Here is a 21,904-nt window from a genome sequence, read left to right as displayed (position 1 = left end):
AAAAAAAAAATAATACTGACACATATAACTGTCACATAAGATTTAGAAAAAGTATGGGTAATCGGTATCGGCGAGTACTTGATAAAAGTATCGATACTTGTACTCGGTCCTACAAAAGTGGTATCGGGACAACCCTACCTATTTTGTAAGCGCTATAACTTTTGTGCAAACCAAAATATGTAGAAGAATACATATCGGGCTAAACTGAGGAAGACATTTGTTTTTTGCTTTTTTTTTTTTAATTGGGATATTTATTATAGCAAAAAGTAAAAAACATTGTGTTTTTTCAAAATTGTCGCTATTTTTTTGTTTATAGCTCAAAAAATAAAAACCGCAGAAGTGATCAAATACCACCAAAAGAAAGCTCTATTTGTGAGGAAAAAAAATAATAAAAATGGGTACAGTGTTGCATGACCGCGCAATTGTAATTCAAAGTGTGACAGGCCGCTGAAAGCTGAAAACTGGCCTGGGCAGGAAGGGGGTGAAAATGCCCGGTATTGAAGTGGTTAATGAATCAATACTCTTTGTAAAGTTTTTTTTATAGTCTGTGATTAAACCCAATAAACATGAAACAAAATAACAGGACTCCAGATAGCGGATACAACGATAAGGAGGTGAACCCATTTCTATGGTGCTGGCTGCAAATCCCGATTTTCTCCTTTAACTGGAGAGAAAACAATTGCCAGAATACCGGTTTATACCGGAAGCGTTGTGATCCGGTGTGTACAAGGAATCGCGTCTCTGCATTTCAAAACCTGCTGAGAGCGAGTCAAACCTTGTCTAGGTGACTTTGGCAAGTCATACGACTCTCACACGTACGTTCGTGAATCGGCGTATCTAGTTATTTGCATATTCGACGCCGAACTCAACGGAAGCGCCACCTAGCGGCCAGCGTAAATATGCACCCTAAGATACGACGGCGTAGGAGACTTACGCCGCTCGTATCTTAGCCTAATTTAAGCGTATCTGGTTTCCAGAATACGCTTAAATTTACGACGGCGCAGATTCGGACGTAGGACGGCGTATCTACTGATACGCTGACGTAAGTCTCTGAGAATCTGGCCCCCACTCTTTGTTTGTCCTGGTGACCATTGTTGCTAAGACAGAAAGTCATGGGAAACCCAAAATTTGGCAGACATTACAAGCACAAGAGGTGAAGGGAGACCTTCTACTGAGTGACCTGTTCCTGTGGTGAACGGTCTTAGAGGCTCGGTTCACATTGGTGCGCTGTGCGAGATCGCGTGTGATTCGATTTCAGTAGTATGGCTGAATTTGCATCGTATTCTGACCAAACTTGCACAGGACCCCTTTTTTTGGTCACCCATACGATCCGAATGTCCAAATGTCAGTTCGCAGTGCGAAACTGAAATGGGGGTGTCATTAACAATGTATTGACACTCTCAGGGGTTCGCATATTGCGAGTCAGGTGTGGTGTGGGAACCTGCAGTGGGTTCGCAATGTTCCCGCGTCGCACCAGTGTGAACCAGGACAGAGGAGAGCTCAGCTGGTTTTCACACTGCTGTGTCGCAGTGCGGGTGTACCTGCCATTTGTGTGTGGTTAACCCTTTGTTTTCCATAGACTTTCTATTAGGTTGTGCATTTTCTGAAAACGCACAAAAAGTCCTTCATCTTTGGTGCACTTGCAAAAAAACATGCCAAAAAAGTGCGATCTAATAGAAAGTCAATGGGAAACAAGAGGTTAACCACAGGAAAACCACGGTTACGCCTGTCCTGCGGTTAGCAGTGTGAAACCAGCCTTCCCCTCACTTTGGAGAGATTTCCTCTCACTTTCTGTCACAATTTCTGGACAGGAAGTGAAGGGAAATCCCCCCAACCAGACACAGACAGAAAAGTAAGCCAGCAGAGGTATTAACCCTTTCTTGCTCTACTTAACCACTTCCCACCCGGCATATAGAAGAATGACAGCCGTGCAGTGGTTGAGTTATCCTGACTGGGCGTCGTATGACGTCCAGCAGTATAACCGCCGGCGTGCGCAGACATCGGTGGTGTGGCGTGTCAGTCTGACACACTGCTACACCGATCTCGGTAAGGAGCCTCTGACTGACGCTCTTTACCACGTGATCAGCCGTGATTGGTTATGGCTGATCACGATGTAAACAGGAAGAGCCGATCGGCGACTCTCCTGACAGGGGGGTCTGCACTGATTGTTTACCAGTGCAGCCCCCCGTGGATGCCGTCCAGGACCACCAGGATGCTGCCAGGAGCATCAGAGATGGCCACCACACATGACCACCTGGTATGCCACCCTAGACCACCAGGGATATGCCAACCAGTGCCCATTAAAAATGCCTGCCAGTGCCACCAGTGATGCCTACCAGTGCACTCTATCAGTGCCAGCCATCAGTGTCCATCAGTGCCGCCTATCAGTGCCACACATAACTACCCATCAAAGCAGCCTTTCAGTGCCCACCAGTGCCACCTATGAGTGCCCATCAGTGCCGCCTATCAATGCCCATCAGTGCTATCTCATTGTTGCCACCTCATCGGTGCCGCCTTATCAGTGCAGCTTATCAGTGAATGAGAAAACTTACTTATTTACAACATTTTATAACAGAAACAAAGAAAAACGTTTTTTTTTTTTAAATTCTTTTAGCAAAAAATAAAAACTGCAGAGGTGATCAAATACCACTAAAAGAAAGCTCTATTTGTTGTAACAAAATCATAAAAATTCCGTTTGGGTACAGTGTAGCATGACCGTGCAATTGTCATTGAAAAAGTGACAGCGCTGAAAGCTGAAAATTGGCTTGGGCAGGAAGGGGGGAAAGTGCCTGGTATTGAAGTGGTTAAAAAAAAAAAAAGGCTTTGGTGGTATTAAATCCAAGTTCCCAGTAACACCCACCCAACATAGGAGGAGTAGTCACTTTCCCAGAGTCTGTATATACACCGAGCACAGATCCCTAAACAGCATCTCTTCCAATAAAACTTTATTACTCACACATAATGTCCACAAAGTAACAACCTCTAATATGTTTTAGCCTACAGGACTGAAACACATTAGCGGTTGTTACTTTGAGTGTAAAATGTGTCATCAATAAAGTTTTATTGGAGGAGATGCTGTGTGCCGGGATCTGCTTCTTCTCAATTACTGTAGTCCTGAGGAAAGGGATTTCAACTGAACGCTGAAAAGATGGAGCGTGGCGCCCTTCATCTTACACAATCCACTCAGCTAAGATCCAATAAGGCTGCATTCACACCTGAGCGTAGCGTTTTTGGTTGTTTTTTCCGGCGTTTTGTCGCACGTATTCATGCGTATTTGCGCGTTTGCATACAGCGTCGTCCGACGTTTTTGTACTTCGACGTTTTTTATTTTAGCCAATAGGAAAAATTATCATCTTTTCATCACTTGTTGCTATGTTGGTAGATTTTTTTTATCTTCTGCCTGGGTGAAATGTTCTATTGATTAAAGCGACAAAACGCCCGTAGAAACGCTCGTTGTCGCGCTAGAAGCTTGAATCGAGCGTTTCCATTACTTTCTATGGGAAATACAAATGCTCAAAAACGCCCAAACCGCCCAATTCGCACAACAAAAAAGGGTCCGGAACTTGTTTGAGCTTCAGGCGTTTGGCGTCAGGCGTTTTGGAACCATCTCCATAGGGAATAATGTATTTTTTCCCTTCTAGCGTTTTGGAGCGTCGCGCTTCAGGCGACAAAACGCTCAGGTGTGAAAAGGGCCTAAAGTAGACCCTTGTACTACATATTATGGGTGCGTCTAAGGGAGAGTGTACAATCAGATTGGCACACTTGTGGGCATGCTTCATCATCATAATCCAACTTGACTGCCCACTAAGCTATTCATCAAAGCAAGTAAAGAGCACCAATGCCATACAAGTGCAGTAACCCTCACAAAGAGTTCATCACATTTAACGTAGAACTATAGGCAAAACTTTTATTTTCAATTTGGACTAAGGCAGGGTTATAACCCCTGTCAGATTTTTTTTGCCATCTGTGTCTCATTTTGGAGATTTACCTTTACTTCCTGTCCCATAGCCAAACAGGAAGTGAGAGGAAATCCCTGCAAATAAAAGTGATTGTAAAGTTTTTGTTTTTTTTACTATAAAAATAACAAACGTGTTATCCTTACCTGCTCTGTGTAGTTGGTTTTGCACAGAGCAACCTGGATCCTCCTCTTCTAGGGTCCCTCTTCTGTGCTCCTGGCCCCTCCCTCCATTTGAGTGCCCACATAGCGAACAGCTTGCTATGGGGCAGTGGTTCTCAACCTCAGTCCTCAAGTACCCCCAAAGGGCCAAGTTTTCAGGTTTTCCTTTACTTTGCACAGTTGCTTTAAATCAATATCAATGGCATGGTACTGATAAGAGCTATTTTATCAAAGGGAAGATCCCAAAACACGGCCCGTTGGGGCTACTTGAGGACTGAGGTTACTGCTATGGGGCACCCAAGCCGAGCTGCAGCTCCCTGTGCCCATCCAGACATGGAGCTGCGGTTTGGCCCCGCCCCTCTCTCTCCTGATTGGCTAACTGACTTTGATTAACAGCAGTGGGAGCCAATGGCACAGCTGCTGTGTTTCAGCCAATCAGGAGGGGAGTCCCAGACACTCTTGGACATCGCTGGACAGAGATGGGGCTCGGGTAAGTATTAGGGGGGGGGGGGGACTGCTGCACACAGGATGCTTTTTATCTTAATGCATAGAATGCATTAAGATAAAAAATCTTTTGCCTTTGCAACTCCTTTAAGGGAATCCCATGGGAACCCCTAGCTCACCAGAACTAGTGTCCCCATTGGAAGATTTCCCCTTGTCTGGGGACAACCTAAAATGTGAGATTTTCTTTTGAGATGGGAAAAAAAAATAGAGAGGGTGAATCTCCTTAACGGGTCACAGACAGCAATAAAACCTGACAGGGGTTCTGATCCATCTCCACTTTGTCCCAAACTAAAATACTGTAAAAAGTTCTACCCTTAGTTATACTTTAACTACATTTTATAACTAACAAGCAAACTCTATTACTCTCCACTCAATTCCAGGAGGGCACTGACCAAAGTCCTGACATCAGATCCACTCTGAGATTTACAACGTTCATCTCAAGTGCTTATTGCTGGACTTCAAACCCCTTCAGATGATTATATTCCTCAATAGCTACACAGGATAAAGATCCCTTTGTCAGCACTAAATGTCTTCAGAAGCCCAGATACTACCTTGTAAACGTAGCAGTGACATCATCACTGTGCTGTAGGAGGGACCCAGCAACTACATGAGGGGGCGGAGACAAGACCAGTCACCCTGCACAAGGAGAGAGAGCAGCAGTGACCGGTCTTTATTACAGGAAGCTCCTGCCAGAGGGAAAGGGGTGGATTTACTAAAGGCTCTCTGCTTCGGCGGCACTGCCCATTGATTTAACTGCGCAGGGGCGCTGTAGGAGTGGTATACACCGCTCCTGCAGCGCCTCAAAGATGCTGCTTGCAGGGCTTTTTTTGACGTCCCACGAGCACGCCAGAAGAGGCGCTTTACATTTGCTATTTTTAGCGTTTCAGCGCTTGTAAAGTGCCTCGGTGTAAAAGGGGTCCAAGGAAATCAGGAAGTGAAGCCTTGTGGCTTCACAGCCTGGTGCCCTACTGCGCATGTGCACGTCACGCTGCGCATTCTGAGTGGTCCCCGCTGTCTTCTGGGACTTGTGTGCCGGGGGAGGGGCTGATACTGCTGCGTTCATTCCCTGCAAGTGGGAGAAAATACCTGTATTAGACAAATGAAAGGTGCCAAATGTGACACCAGAGGGAGGAGGGGGGGCAATCCGGACAGCATGCGACAGGGTGACAATCAAACTGGGAGACAGCCGACAACCCATAACAGGAAGTGCCTAAACAATGACCGTCATGGCAGGATCACCGGGGAGTCTTTTTCATGGAAGCCGCAGATTCAGAAAACTTTACAACAACTTTTGGAATTACAATCACATGTTAAAGCTTGGACCCACACCAGACCAAACTACTCATCACTACTGCACCCCCCGGACCAAACTACTCATCACTACTGCACCCCCCAGACCAAACTACTCATCACTACTGCACCCCCCGGACCAAACTACTCATCACTACTGCACCCCCCGGACCAAACTACTCATCACTACTGCCAACTACTGCACCCCCCAGACCAAACTACTCATCACTACTGCACCCCCCAGACCAAACTACTCATCACTACTGCCAACTACTGCACCCCCCGGACCAAACTACTCATCACTACTGCCAACTACTGCACCCCCCGGACCAAACTACTCATCACTACTGCCAACTACTGCACCCCCCAGACCAAACTACTCATCACTACTGCACCCCCCAGACCAAACTACTCCTCACTACTGCCAACTACTGCACCCCCCAGACCAAACTACTCATCACTACTGCCAACTACTGCACCCCCCGGACCAAACTACTCATCACTACTGCACCCCCCGGACCAAACTACTCATCACTACTGCACCCCCCGGACCAAACTACTCATCACTACTGCACCCCCCAGACCAAACTACTCATTACTACTGCCAACTACTGCACCCCCCGGACCAAACTACTCATCACTACTGCACCCCCCAGACCAAACTACTCATCACTACTGCCAACTACTGCACCCCCCCGGACCAAACTACTCATCACTACTGCCAACTACTGCACCCCCCAGACCAAACTACTCATCACTACTGCCAACTACTGCACCCCCCAGACCAAACTACTCATCACTACTGCCAACTACTGCACCCCCCCGGACCAAACTACTCATCACTACTGCCAACTACTGCACCCCCCCGGACCAAACTACTCATCACTACTGCCAACTACTGCACCCCCCAGACCAAACTACTCATCACTACTGCCAACTACTGCACCCCCCCAGACCAAACTACTCATCACTACTGCACCCCCCGGACCAAACTACTCATCACTACTGCACCCCCCAGACCAAAACTACTCATCACTACTGCACCCCCCAGACCAAACTACTCATCACTACTGCACCCCCCGGACCAAACTACTCATCACTACTGCACCCCCCGGACCAAACTACTCATCACTACTGCACCCCCCAAACCAAACTACTCATTACTACTGCCAACTACTGCACCCCCCCAGACCAAACTACTCATCACTACTGCACCCCCCAGACCAAACTACTCATCACTACTGCCAACTACTGCACCCCCCGGACCAAACTACTCATCACTACTGCCAACTACTGCACCCCCCAGACCAAACTACTCATCACTACTGCACCCCCCAGACCAAACTACTCATCACTACTGCCAACTACTGCACCCCCCCAGACCAAACTACTCATCACCACTGCCAACTACTGCACCCCCCGGACCAAACTACTCATCACTACTGCCAACTACCGCACCCCCCGGACCAAACTACTCATCACCACTGCCAACTACTGCACCCCCCGGACCAAACTACTCCTCACTACTGCCAACTACTGCACCCCCCAGACCAAACTACTCATTACTACTGCACCCCCCGGACCAAACTACTCATCACCACTGCCAACTACTGCACCCCCCGGACCAAACTACTCCTCACTACTGCCAACTACTGCACCCCCCAGACCAAACGACTCATCACTACTGCCAACTACTGCACCCCCCGGACCAAACTACTCATCACTACTGCACCCCCCGGACCAAACTACTCATCACTACTGCACCCCCCGGACCAAACTACTCATCACTACTGCACCCCCCAGACCAAACTACTCATTACTACTGCCAACTACTGCACCCCCCGGACCAAACTACTCATCACTACTGCACCCCCCAGACCAAACTACTCATCACTACTGCCAACTACTGCACCCCCCCGGACCAAACTACTCATCACTACTGCCAACTACTGCACCCCCCCAGACCAAACTACTCATCACTACTGCACCCCCCAGACCAAACTACTCATCACTACTGCACCCCCCAGACCAAACTACTCATTACTACTGCCAACTACTGCACCCTCCAGACCAAACTACTCATCACTACTGATAACTACTGCACCCCCCGGACCAAACTACTCATCACTACTGCCAACTACTGCACCCTCCAGACCAAACTACTCATCACTACTGCCAACTACTGCACCCCCCAGACCAAACTACTCATTACTACTGCACCCCCCAGACCAAACTACTCATCACTACTGCACCCCCCAGACCAAACTACTCATTACTACTGCTAACTACTGCACCCCCCTGGACCAAACTACTCATCACTACTGCCAACTACTGCACCCCCCAGACCAAACTACTCATCACTACTGATAACTACTGCACCCCCTGGACCAAACTACTCATCACTACTGCACCCCCCAGACCAAACTACTCATCACCACTGCACCCCCCAGACCAAACTACTCATCACTACTGCACCCCCCGGACCAAACTACTCATCACTACTGCTAACTACCGCACCCCCCAGGCCCAACTACTCATCACCACTGCTAACTACTGCACCCCCCGGACCAAACTACTCATCACTACTGCTAACTACTGCACCCCCCCGGACCAAACTACTCATCACTACTGCTAACTACTGCACCCCCCAGACCAAACTACTCATCACTACTGCACCCCCCAGACCAAACTACTCATCACTACTGCACCCCCCCGGACCAAACTACTCATCACTACTGCACCCCCCCGGACCAAACTACTCATCACTACTGCTAACTACTGCACCCCCCCAGACCAAACTACTCATCACTACTGCACCCCCCCGGACCAAACTACTCATCACTACTGCACCCCCCAGACCAAACTACTCATCACTACTGCCAACTACTGCACCCCCCGGACCAAACTACTCATCACTACTGCCAACTACTGCACCCTCCAGACCAAACTACTCATCACTACTGCACCCCCCGGACCAAACTACTCATCACTACTGCACCCCCCCGGACAAAACTACTCATCACTACTGCACCCCCCGGACCAAACTACTCATCACTACTGCCAACTACTGCACCCTCCAGACCAAACTACTCATCACTACTGCACCCCCCAGACCAAACTACTCATCACTACTGCACCCCCCAAACCAAACTACTCATTACTACTGCCAACTACTGCACCCCCCCAGACCAAACTACTCATCACTACTGCACCCCCCAGACCAAACTACTCATCACTACTGCCAACTACTGCACCCCCCGGACCAAACTACTCATCACTACTGCACCCCCCGGACCAAACTACTCATCACTACTGCCAACTACTGCACCCCCCAGACCAAACTACTCATCACTACTGCACCCCCCAGACCAAACTACTCATCACTACTGCCAACTACTGCACCCCCCAGACCAAACTACTCATCACTACTGCACCCCCCAGACCAAACTACTCATCACTACTGCCAACTACTGCACCCCCCAGACCAAACTACTCATCACTACTGCACCCCCCGGACCAAACTACTCATCACTACTGCCAACTACTGCACCCCCCAGACCAAACTACTCATCACTACTGCACCCCCCGGACCAAACTACTCATCACTACTGCACCCCCCGGACCAAACTACTCATCACTACTGCACCCCCCAAACCAAACTACTCATTACTACTGCCAACTACTGCACCCCCCCAGACCAAACTACTCATCACTACTGCACCCCCCAGACCAAACTACTCATCACTACTGCCAACTACTGCACCCCCCGGACCAAACTACTCATCACTACTGCCAACTACTGCACCCCCCGGACCAAACTACTCATCACTACTGCCAACTACTGCACCCCCCAGACCAAACTACTCATCACTACTGCACCCCCCAGACCAAACTACTCATCACTACTGCCAACTACTGCACCCCCCCAGACCAAACTACTCATCACCACTGCCAACTACTGCACCCCCCGGACCAAACTACTCATCACTACTGCCAACTACCGCACCCCCCGGACCAAACTACTCATCACCACTGCCAACTACTGCACCCCCCGGACCAAACTACTCCTCACTACTGCCAACTACTGCACCCCCCAGACCAAACTACTCATTACTACTGCACCCCCCGGACCAAACTACTCATCACCACTGCCAACTACTGCACCCCCCGGACCAAACTACTCCTCACTACTGCCAACTACTGCACCCCCCAGACCAAACGACTCATCACTACTGCCAACTACTGCACCCCCCGGACCAAACTACTCATCACTACTGCACCCCCCGGACCAAACTACTCATCACTACTGCACCCCCCGGACCAAACTACTCATCACTACTGCACCCCCCAGACCAAACTACTCATTACTACTGCCAACTACTGCACCCCCCGGACCAAACTACTCATCACTACTGCACCCCCCAGACCAAACTACTCATCACTACTGCCAACTACTGCACCCCCCCGGACCAAACTACTCATCACTACTGCCAACTACTGCACCCCCCAGACCAAACTACTCATCACTACTGCCAACTACTGCACCCCCCCAGACCAAACTACTCATCACTACTGCACCCCCCAGACCAAACTACTCATCACTACTGCACCCCCCAGACCAAACTACTCATTACTACTGCCAACTACTGCACCCTCCAGACCAAACTACTCATCACTACTGATAACTACTGCACCCCCCGGACCAAACTACTCATCACTACTGCCAACTACTGCACCCTCCAGACCAAACTACTCATCACTACTGCCAACTACTGCACCCCCCAGACCAAACTACTCATTACTACTGCACCCCCCAGACCAAACTACTCATCACTACTGCACCCCCCAGACCAAACTACTCATTACTACTGCTAACTACTGCACCCCCCTGGACCAAACTACTCATCACTACTGCCAACTACTGCACCCCCCAGACCAAACTACTCATCACTACTGATAACTACTGCACCCCCTGGACCAAACTACTCATCACTACTGCACCCCCCAGACCAAACTACTCATCACCACTGCACCCCCCAGACCAAACTACTCATCACTACTGCACCCCCCGGACCAAACTACTCATCACTACTGCTAACTACCGCACCCCCCAGGCCCAACTACTCATCACCACTGCTAACTACTGCACCCCCCGGACCAAACTACTCATCACTACTGCTAACTACTGCACCCCCCCGGACCAAACTACTCATCACTACTGCTAACTACTGCACCCCCCAGACCAAACTACTCATCACTACTGCACCCCCCAGACCAAACTACTCATCACTACTGCACCCCCCCGGACCAAACTACTCATCACTACTGCTAACTACTGCACCCCCCCGGACCAAACTACTCATCACTACTGCACCCCCCCGGACCAAACTACTCATCACTACTGCACCCCCCAGACCAAACTACTCATCACTACTGCCAACTACTGCACCCCCCGGACCAAACTACTCATCACTACTGCCAACTACTGCACCCTCCAGACCAAACTACTCATCACTACTGCACCCCCCGGACCAAACTACTCATCACTACTGCACCCCCCCGGACAAAACTACTCATCACTACTGCACCCCCCGGACCAAACTACTCATCACTACTGCCAACTACTGCACCCTCCAGACCAAACTACTCATCACTACTGCACCCCCCAGACCAAACTACTCATCACTACTGCCAACTACTGCACCCCCCAGACCAAACTACTCATCACTACTGCACCCCCCAGACCAAACTACTCATCACTACTGCCAACTACTGCACCCCCCAGACCAAACTACTCATCACTACTGCACCCCCCGGACCAAACTACTCATCACTACTGCCAACTACTGCACCCCCCAGACCAAACTACTCATCACTACTGCACCCCCCGGACCAAACTACTCATCATCACTGCTGCCAACTACTGCACCCCCCGGACCAAACTACTCATCACTACTGCACCCCCCAGACCAAACTACTCATCACTACTGATACCTACTGCACCCCCCCAGACCAAACTACTCATCACTACTGCACCCCCCGGACCAAACTACTCATCACTACTGCACCCCCCGGACCAAACTACTCATCACTACTGCACCCCCCAGACCAAAACTACTCATCACTACTGCACCCCCCCAGACCAAAACTACTCATCACTACTGCCAACTACTGCACCCCCCGGACCAAACTACTCATCACTACTGCTAACTACTGCACCCCCCCAGACCAAACTACTCATCACTGCTGCCAACTACTGCACCCCCCGGACCAAACTACTCATCACTACTGATACCTACTGCACCCCCCCAGACCAAACTACTCATCACTACTGCACCCCCCGGACCAAACTACTCATCACTACTACCAACTACTGCACCCTCCAGACCAAACTACTCATCACTACTGCACCCCCCAGACCAAACTACTCATCACTACTGCCAACTACTGCACCCCCCGGACCAAACTACTCATCACTACTGCACCCCCCAGACCAAACTACTCATCACTACTGCACCCCCCGGACCAAACTACTCATCACTGCTGCCAACTACTGCACCCCCCGGACCAAACTACTCATCACTACTGCACCCCCCAGACCAAACTACTCATCACTACTGATACCTACTCCACCCCCCCAGACCAAACTACTCATCACTACTGCACCCCCCGGACCAAACTACTCATCACTACTGCACCCCCCGGACCAAACTACTCATCACTACTGCACCCCCCAGACCAAACTACTCATCACTACTGCACCCCCCCAGACCAAACTACTCATCACTACTGCCAACTACTGCACCCCCCGGACCAAACTACTCATCACTACTGCTAACTACTGCACCCCCCCAGACCAAACTACTCATCACTGCTGCCAACTACTGCACCCCCCGGACCAAACTACTCATCACTACTGCACCCCCCAGACCAAACTACTCATCACTACTGATACCTACTGCACCCCCCCAGACCAAACTACTCATCACCACTGCACCCCCCGGACCAAACTACTCATCACTACTGCACCCCCCAGACCAAACTACTCATCACTACTGCACCCCCCAGACCAAACTACTCATCACTACTGCACCCCCCGGACCAAACTACTCATCACTACTGCACCCCCCAGACCAAACTACTCATCACTACTGCCAACTACTGCACCCCCCGGACCAAACTACTCATCACTGCTGCACCCCCCCGGACCAAACTACTCATCACTACTGCCAACTACTGCACCCCCCCAGACCAAACTACTCATCACTACTGCCAACTACTGCACCCCCCAGACCAAACTACTCATCACTACTGCTAACTACTGCACCCCCCCAGACCAAACTACTCATCACTACTGCCAACTACTGCACCCCCCAGACCAAACTACTCATCACTGCTGCACCCCCCCGGACCAAACTACTCATCACTACTGCACCCCCCGGACCAAACTACTCATCACTACTGCCAACTACTGCACCCCCCGGACCAAACTACTCATCACTACTGCCAACTACTGCACCCCCCGGACCAAACTACTCATCACTACTGCACCCCCCAGACCAAACTACTCATTACTACTTATACCTACTGCACCCCCCCAGACCAAACTACTCATCACTACTGCACCCCCCGGACCAAACTACTCATCACTACTGCACCCCCCGGACCAAACTACTCATCACTACTGCCAACTACTGCACCCCCCGGACCAAACTACTCATCACTACTGCCAACTACTGCACCCCCCGGACTAAACTACTCATCACTACTGCACCCTCCAGACCAAACTACTCATCACTACTGCCAACTACTGCACCCCCCCGGACCAAACTACTCATCACTACTGCACCCCCCCAGACCAAACTACTCATCACTACTGCCAACTACTGCACCCCCCGGACCAAACTACTCATCACTACTGCCAACTACTGCACCCCCCAGACCAAACTACTCATCACTACTGATACCTACTGCACCCCCCGGACCAAACTACTCATCACTACTGCACCCCCCAGACCAAACTACTCATCACTACTGCACCCCCCAGACCAAACTACTCATCACTACTGCCAACTACTGCACCCCCCGGACCAAACTACTCATCACTACTGCTAACTACTGCACCCCCCCAGACCAAACTACTCATCACTACTGCCAACTACTGCACCCCCCAGACCAAACTACTCATCACTGCTGCACCCCCCCGGACCAAACTACTCATCACTACTGCACCCCCCGGACAAAACTACTCATCACTACTGCCAACTACTGCACCCCCCGGACCAAACTACTCATCACTACTACCAACTACTGCACCCCCCGGACCAAACTACTCATCACTACTGCACCCCCCAGACCAAACTACTCATTACTACTTATACCTACTGCACCCCCCAGACCAAACTACTCATCACTACTGCACCCCCCGGACCAAACTACTCATCACTACTGCACCCCCCGGACCAAACTACTCATCACTACTGCACCCCCCCGGACCAAACTACTCATCACTACTGCCAACTACTGCACCCCCCGGACCAAACTACTCATCACTACTGCACCCCCCGGACCAAACTACTCATCACTACTGCCAACTACTGCACCCCCCGGACCAAACTACTCATCACTACTGCCAACTACTGCACCCTCCAGACCAAACTACTCATTACTACTGCCAACTACTGCATCCCCCGGACCAAACTACTCATCACTACTGCACCCTCCAGACCAAACTACTCATCACTACTGCCAACTACTGCACCCCCCCGGACCAAACTACTCATCACTACTGCACCCCCCCAGACCAAACTACTCATCACTACTGCCAACTACTGCACCCCCCGGACCAAACTACTCATCACTACTGCCAACTACTGCACCACCCGGACCAAACTACTCATCACTACTGCCAACTACTGCACCCCCCCGGACCAAACTACTAATCACTACTGCACCCCCCCGGACCAAACTACTCATCACTACTGCACCCCCCGGACCAAACTACTCATCACTACTGCCAACTACTGCACCCCCCGGACCAAACTACTCATCACTACTGCACCCCCCGGACCAAACTACTCATCACTACTGCCAACTACTGCACCCCCCGGACCAAACTACTCATCACTACTGCCAACTACTGCACCCTCCAGACCAAACTACTCATTACTACTGCCAACTACTGCATCCCCCGGACCAAACTACTCATCACTACTGCACCCTCCAGACCAAACTACTCATCACTACTGCCAACTACTGCACCCCCCCGGACCAAACTACTCATCACTACTGCACCCCCCCAGACCAAACTACTCATCACTACTGCCAACTACTGCACCCCCCGGACCAAACTACTCATCACTACTGCCAACTACTGCACCACCCGGACCAAACTACTCATCACTACTGCCAACTACTGCACCCCCCCGGACCAAACTACTAATCACTACTGCACCCCCCCGGACCAAACTACTCATCACTACTGCCAACTACTGCACCCCCCAGACCAAACTACTCATCACTACTGCCAACTACTGCACCCCCCAGACCAAACTACTCATCACTACTGCTAACTACTGCACCCCCCGGACCAAACTACTCATCACTACTGCATACTTCAGCCCCAATTGTATATTACTACTAACTACTGCACAGCCCAGGTTGTAGTTCGGAGTTGTCTCATTCCTATCCCTTCCACTTTTGCATTCTTACTCTATTACTTTCAGTAAGGCAGTGACCAACAAAGACATGCCAAAGGCTGATCAACACACAGCAGCCAATAAAAAACCATCTCTTAACTGGCATGACTGCAAGAAACCGAAACACTGCTATAGATGACACTCCATATCCCTGGGCGCCCTGGCACTGATCTCCATTACATCGCACAGGAAAATACCCGCCCCACCCAGAGCATGAACTAACTAATGCGGGCACTGACATCTCTAAGGATAGCTATTTTCCCTGATTTAGTGAATACGCTCATTAATAAGAAGAGAGACTTCCAGAGGTTAGGGAACCACAAGCCTCAGCATACCCTGCCAACCAGGGCCATGGTGGGTCTTGTAGTCCTTCAGCACCAGAGAGCTGTTCATAGCCCAGCCACAACTTTGTAATACTACTGCTAACCTCCCACCCTCCAACTGTTTAATATACTAACTACTACACACATCCCAATCCCAACTGTTCAATATACCACTACAGCCCCCCCCCCCAACTGTTCAATATACTAACTACTACACCCCCAACTGTTCAATATACTACTACAACCACCCCCCCAACTGTTTAATATACTAACTACTACACCCCCAACTGTTTAATATACTAACTACTACACCCCCCAACTGTTCATTACACTAACTACTACACCCCCCAACTGTTCATTACACTAACTACTACACACCCCAACTGTTCAATATACTAACTACTATACACACACCCCCCAAACTGTTCAAAATACTAACTTCTACACACCCCCAACCCCAAATGTTCAATATACTTACTACTACACACCCCCAACCGTTCAATAAACTATCTACTACACATCCCCAACTGACCAATATACTAACTTCTACACATTCTCAACTGTTCAATCCTACTGCCAACTTCTGCACATCCCCATCACTTGAATAATGCTACTGCACACACCCAGACACATATGTTCAATATACTACTGCTAAGTATTGCACATCCCCAGCTGTTTAATACTAAGGCTATTGGCTACTAATAACTTCTGCACACCTCCAGCTGTTTAATACTATGGCTACCTACTGCACACCTCCAGCTGTTTAATACTACAGCTACCTACTTGCGCACCTCCAGCTGTTTGATACTACGGCTACCTACTGGACACCTCCAGCTGTTTGATACTACGGCTACCTACTGCACACCTCCAGCTGTTTAATACTACGGCTACCTACTGCACACCTCCAGCTGTTTAATACTACGGCTACCTACTGCACACCTCCAGCTGTTTAATACTACGGCTACCTACTGCACACCTCCAGCTGTTTAATACTATGGCTACCGACTGCACAGCTCCAGCTGTTTAATACTACGGCTACCGACTGCTCACCTCCAGCTGTTTAATACTACGGCTACCGACTGCTCACCTCCAGCTGTTTAATACTACGGCTACCGACTGCTCACCTCCAGCTGTTTAATACTACGGCTACCGACTGCTCACCTCCAGCTGTTTAATACTACGGCTACCTACTGCACACCTCCAGCTGTTTAATACTACGGCTACCTACTGAACACCTCCAGCTGTTTAATACTACGGCTACCTACTGCACACCTCCAGCTGTTTAATACTACGGCTACCTACTGCACACCTCCAGCTGTTTAATACTACGGCTACCTACTGCTCACCTCCAGCTGTTTAATACTACGGCAACCTACTGCACACCTCCAGCTGTTTAATGCTACGGCTACCTACTGCACACCCCCAGGTGTTGAATACTAAAGGCTAATTACTGGAAAACCCCCAGGTGTTGAATACTACAACTAACTACTGCACATCCTTAGCTATTTAATACTATGGCTACCTAATGCCCACCCCAGCTGTTTGAAACTACTATTAACTTCTGCACATCCCTAGCTGTTCAATACTTCTGCTAACTACTGCACATTCCCATCCATCCCCAGCTGTTAAGTGCTTCCACTGCAACACCCAACTGCACATCCCCACCCCTAACTGTTCAATAATACTGATAACTACTGTACATCCCCCACTACTGCAAAATCCAAGACAATGAAAGAAAGAAAGTTACCGCTTCAGGTGGATTGTGTTAGGATGATCAGTATGGTCTCAGGAGATGGAGGGTGCTGGCAATGCACAAGGCAACAAATGGAAAAAGAAAATATGGACTCCAAAAAACCTTGATGGTTGTCTTTATTTAAAAAAGAAAAAATGCACTACAAGTCACAGCACACAACACGGGAGTAAAACAGATGACGCATTTCACACTATAAATTACAGCTATGATTAAGCACTAATTTATAGTGCGAAACGCGTCAGTTGTTTTACTCCCGTGTAGTGTGCTGTGACTTGTAGTGCATTTTTCCTTTTTTTAAACAAAGACAACCATCAAGGTTTTTCTGGAGTGCGACTGTCCATATTTTCTTCTTCTTCTATTTGTTCAATACTACGGCACACCCCCAGGTTGTGGAGCATCTCTTTAGAGTCCAGGCGTCTCAAACTGGCGGCCCTCCAGCTGTTGCAAAACTACAAGTCCAATGAGGCATTGCAAGAATGACAGTTACCAGCATGACTCCCACAGGCAGAGGCATGATGGGACTTGTAGTTTTACAACAGCTGGAGGGCCACCAGTTTGAGACCCTTGCTTTAGACTATCCTTTCACTCTCCATTATCCTTTTTGCTCGGGCAGAGCAGCACCCTGCAAAGACCCCCCCACAAGGGCTGCAAACCATCAGAACCAATACGAAATCTGGCTGGACAGGAAGCAACTGAATCGGCTGGTTGCTATGGGCGACGGCACACTCAGTATCACCATTCCCCCTGGCAACAACCCCCATCCCATCTTTGCCCCCCGTCACCCAAAAGCTAGAATTACCTGATGAAGGTGGTCTTCCCGGTGGAGTACTGTCCCACCAGCAGCACCATGGGCTTGTTGTCGAAGTCAGCGTCCTCTAGTGCCGGTGAATGGAACTCATGGAACTTGTAGTACTCCTCCAGGGGGAGAAGCTTGGTCTTGTAGAGCTTCTTTAGCCCATCGCTGACCGTCTGGAAGACCTCGGGGTCCTTCTTCCTCCGATCATCGGTCCCCAGCCAGCTGAACATGGTGCAGATACAGGCAAGAGAGGCAAAATTAAATAAAACTAATTACAAATTCAGCAGCAAATAATAAAATAAAAATCTGAGGTTTTCAGAAATGCTGTAAGAACTGTCCAAGGCCAATGCTGCAGCCTGATGATGGGCAGATTAGAAAGAAGAATGCTCTCTTTTTTTTTCTTGCTATTGCTTCTGCAGCTGCTGATCAAGGCAATCACTGGCAATGACTAGCTAGGAGAATGATGTACAAGGGAAGAATGATGTTCTTTCAGCTGTGTGCTGATGATGGGAGGTCAGGGCAGAGGATCCAAAGATGCACATCAGCCTTTTCCAGCTGGATTTAAATGCCAGCAACCCAGGAAACCGGTGTACACCGGAAGTTCCCATCTCCTGGCAAGCCGCCCCCCCAGCCGTGAGCATGGGGTGAAGCCGAAGAGGGCGGGGCCAAGTTGGTGAGCGCGACTCTGTCAGATTCCCGAGCACTGCAGTGACGGGGCGGAGCTGATCCATCGCTGGCACAAGCGTCTCCGTCTGCCCTCTGCGTGTGCCGCAGTGACATCTAGCGGACGGTGGCGGTAGTGCTGGTCACCTTTGCTGTTCTAAATTTAGTCTCTTGCTAAAAATAACCGGTGACTTCATCGCTTGTTTTCTTAGCTGCCGTATTATAACGGCCGTGTGAACTGTGATTAATGCGTGAATAGACTACTTTATAGCTTTAACAGCCCAAGAATGACTGTCATAGGGTAAAGAGTTGCTTTAACCCATTGCCGGCAGATTTCAGTGGTGCTTCAAATGCAAAAGGGATTCATTCAGTGAGGGGGGAATTATCTGGAGCAGTTGGCAACCAGTCAGATTCAGGGTGTTCAGTTAAAGCAATATTAAGTCCTAAAATTATTATATTGCAGCTTACCAATTCTTAGATGTGGTGCCTGCATTAGTTTCCTTTTTAGGCTTTCTTTCTTCTACTTTCTTCTGGTGATCCAGGCAACAAGTCTGTTGTTTTTCACAAGCTCAAGCTCTCCAGCAGCATGTATCAGTTTACATGGATGAGACAAACCACTTAACACTGACAGGGTGATTAAAATGATCTTTTATTTTAATTACCTATTCATGAACAATCTTTATCCCAAAAGGAAATGTAGTGCCCCCTTGCTTTCAGCATGGGCACTACGCTAAAGTTAATGGGGAATGGGAGAGTTACGTTGCTCCCATTCATGATTTGTTCAAATTCCGGGACCTCTGTCATTCCAGAATTGTCCACTGGGTCAGTCTGTGGTCCAGGGATGCAATGCCATCCCTGGCTGGCAGTTGGCACTAGAGGGGTTCTGGCGGAGTAAGCTTTCCCAGCAGCCAATTAGAGGAGTTTTCCCTCGCAAAGCATGCTGGGGGAGAGTATATCTGGGACAGGTGTCATGTGTTCCAAAACCTTTGCGGGGTCCCCGTTCCAGGTGCGATACCCACCTTCAGGGTACGCGCATCCATGGACCCCGCCAGCGCGGCCCGCCTGGCCAAAGCTTGAGACTGCATTGACCCTCACCCTGAGGAGAAAGGGGACTCCAGTGTTTCGCTGGGTTCCAGGATCTATTGAGAGAATCCCAGTCTGGGATCGGGTGTCCGGATCACTGAAAGGTATGATTGCTGTCATCCGGGGGCCTGTTTAGGAAAAAGTCTGCTGGGAAGAGATGCTCTTTATTCACCTAAGTCCTTTATTGAAATTGGCCTGTAGCAGAGGCCCTAGAGCCGGGTCTGTGAGACAGACCTGTTCCTCCCAGACAGTTCAGTGTGACACTTCGGCTGCCAGGCCTATCATAGGGGTCTGTCCGGGGGCACTTTACCCACTCTAAGTTGAGTGGCGATGAGTTATATAAGTTGGTGCTATACAGAGCAGTACTGACTGCTTCATTGATATGCAGGCCTGATACTGCAAGGTTCTCTCCTACTATCCTTTCATCAACCTTGTCCTTCCAAACTGATGTTGATGTTGGCCGTGTTGGCCTGGAAATAAAGCATTGAAAACTCTTCAATCACTGTCTGGACCTTCGCTCACTATCTGTTTTACCACCGCACCCCCTAGAGCCATGTCAGGGTAACTTAATCTGCCGAACCCAAATCAATCAGCGGCTTCTTCGGGGGTGAGCGCTACACGTGGGGGCTCTTCCGGGATTCGGCTGTTACCATTGACAACAAGAAGAAGTGGGTGGCTATTTATTAAAGAGCGAAAAGTGTCCGGTGTTGTGTGCTAGAACTGTCCGGCCGCGAGGCAGTTAACCTCGCACTGTTGAGCTTGGGCGTGCATGCGGCCTAGTACGCGCCTGCTTCGTGTGCCGGACAGGTTCTTTCCAAGTGGGCGGAGCCACCCTCCCCTGCGTGCAACGTCCAGAGAATTTCGCGCCAAGCGAGGGGTAGGAACGCCCATTAGCACGCCAAAATCGGCAGAACCACCATTTTCTTTGAACGAGATGGACCACTGCCGGAGAGATGTCTGAAAGTTCCAAGACCCCTATCGCCCTGAGGCGCCCTGTGACCACACCGAGGCTGCCTTCTGAGCTTGCAAAGCTCGGAGTGCCCGTGACAGATACGGCGTTAGGCTGTCCACGGCTGGGCAGTTTGTCTTTTTGTCATCAGAGATGTTGGGCCTCCTGTGCCCCAGATGTGAGGAGCTGGCCGTCCGCCTCTTGTCCTTTGCCCGATGCCAATGATGCCGGGCACCCTTGTTCGCCACTGTGCCTGTGGTGGGACCCCTGCGGGAGTACCATGTGAACAGGTCCTCAGGAGCCGTCATCGCCGAGGAGAAGGCCTCGTGGCCGGAAGCTGTCCCCTCCGGGGAGAACGCAGAGCCGGAGGCCCTGTGTGATGAGAGAGTCGCCGACCCGTCCCAAAAGTCTTTGCTACCAGCTGCCTGGATCACTAATCCCCAGAAGGTAGGCCCGCTGGATGAGATGGGAGAATTAAGCAACTTTATGGCCCGTGCGGCCTGCATACAGGCCGAAGCTGCCCGCGAGGTCGTTTCGGTTGGCGCGGCCTCTGTTCAATGCGTGCCTACTGATGGAAGACTTGCCCGGCCCATAGATTGGAATAATCTGAGGAAGCTTTATCGGCCTGACGAGGCCACTGCTTCAGCCCGAGATAGGGTTTATCTTCCCTCTGAGGCCAAGGGTTCTTCGGAGCTTGACCTGTGGTCAGAGGGCTCCCAGACGGATGG

At 50.1% G+C, this 21,904-nt stretch overlaps 1 protein-coding gene across 1 annotated transcript in view; it reads right to left on the bottom strand.

The window, feature by feature from the left end:
* EHD3 (EH domain containing 3) overlaps positions 1-19,118 on the bottom strand; it is a 104,480-nt gene extending 85,362 nt beyond the window's left edge. The window contains exon 1 of the mRNA XM_040351321.1: positions 18,485-19,118. Within this exon, the coding sequence (XP_040207255.1) occupies positions 18,485-18,711 (227 nt within the window). The 5' untranslated portion in view covers positions 18,712-19,118. The remainder of the gene's footprint in view (positions 1-18,484) is intronic.
* Positions 19,119-21,904: the final 2,786 nt, after the last annotated feature.

The sequence above is a fragment of the Rana temporaria genome, chromosome 4 (assembly GCF_905171775.1).
Source record: "Rana temporaria chromosome 4, aRanTem1.1, whole genome shotgun sequence".
Lineage (NCBI taxonomy): Eukaryota > Metazoa > Chordata > Amphibia > Anura > Ranidae > Rana > Rana temporaria.
The sequence above is the reverse complement of the archived record's forward strand: the minus strand, read 5'-3'. Positions and strand labels throughout refer to the sequence as shown.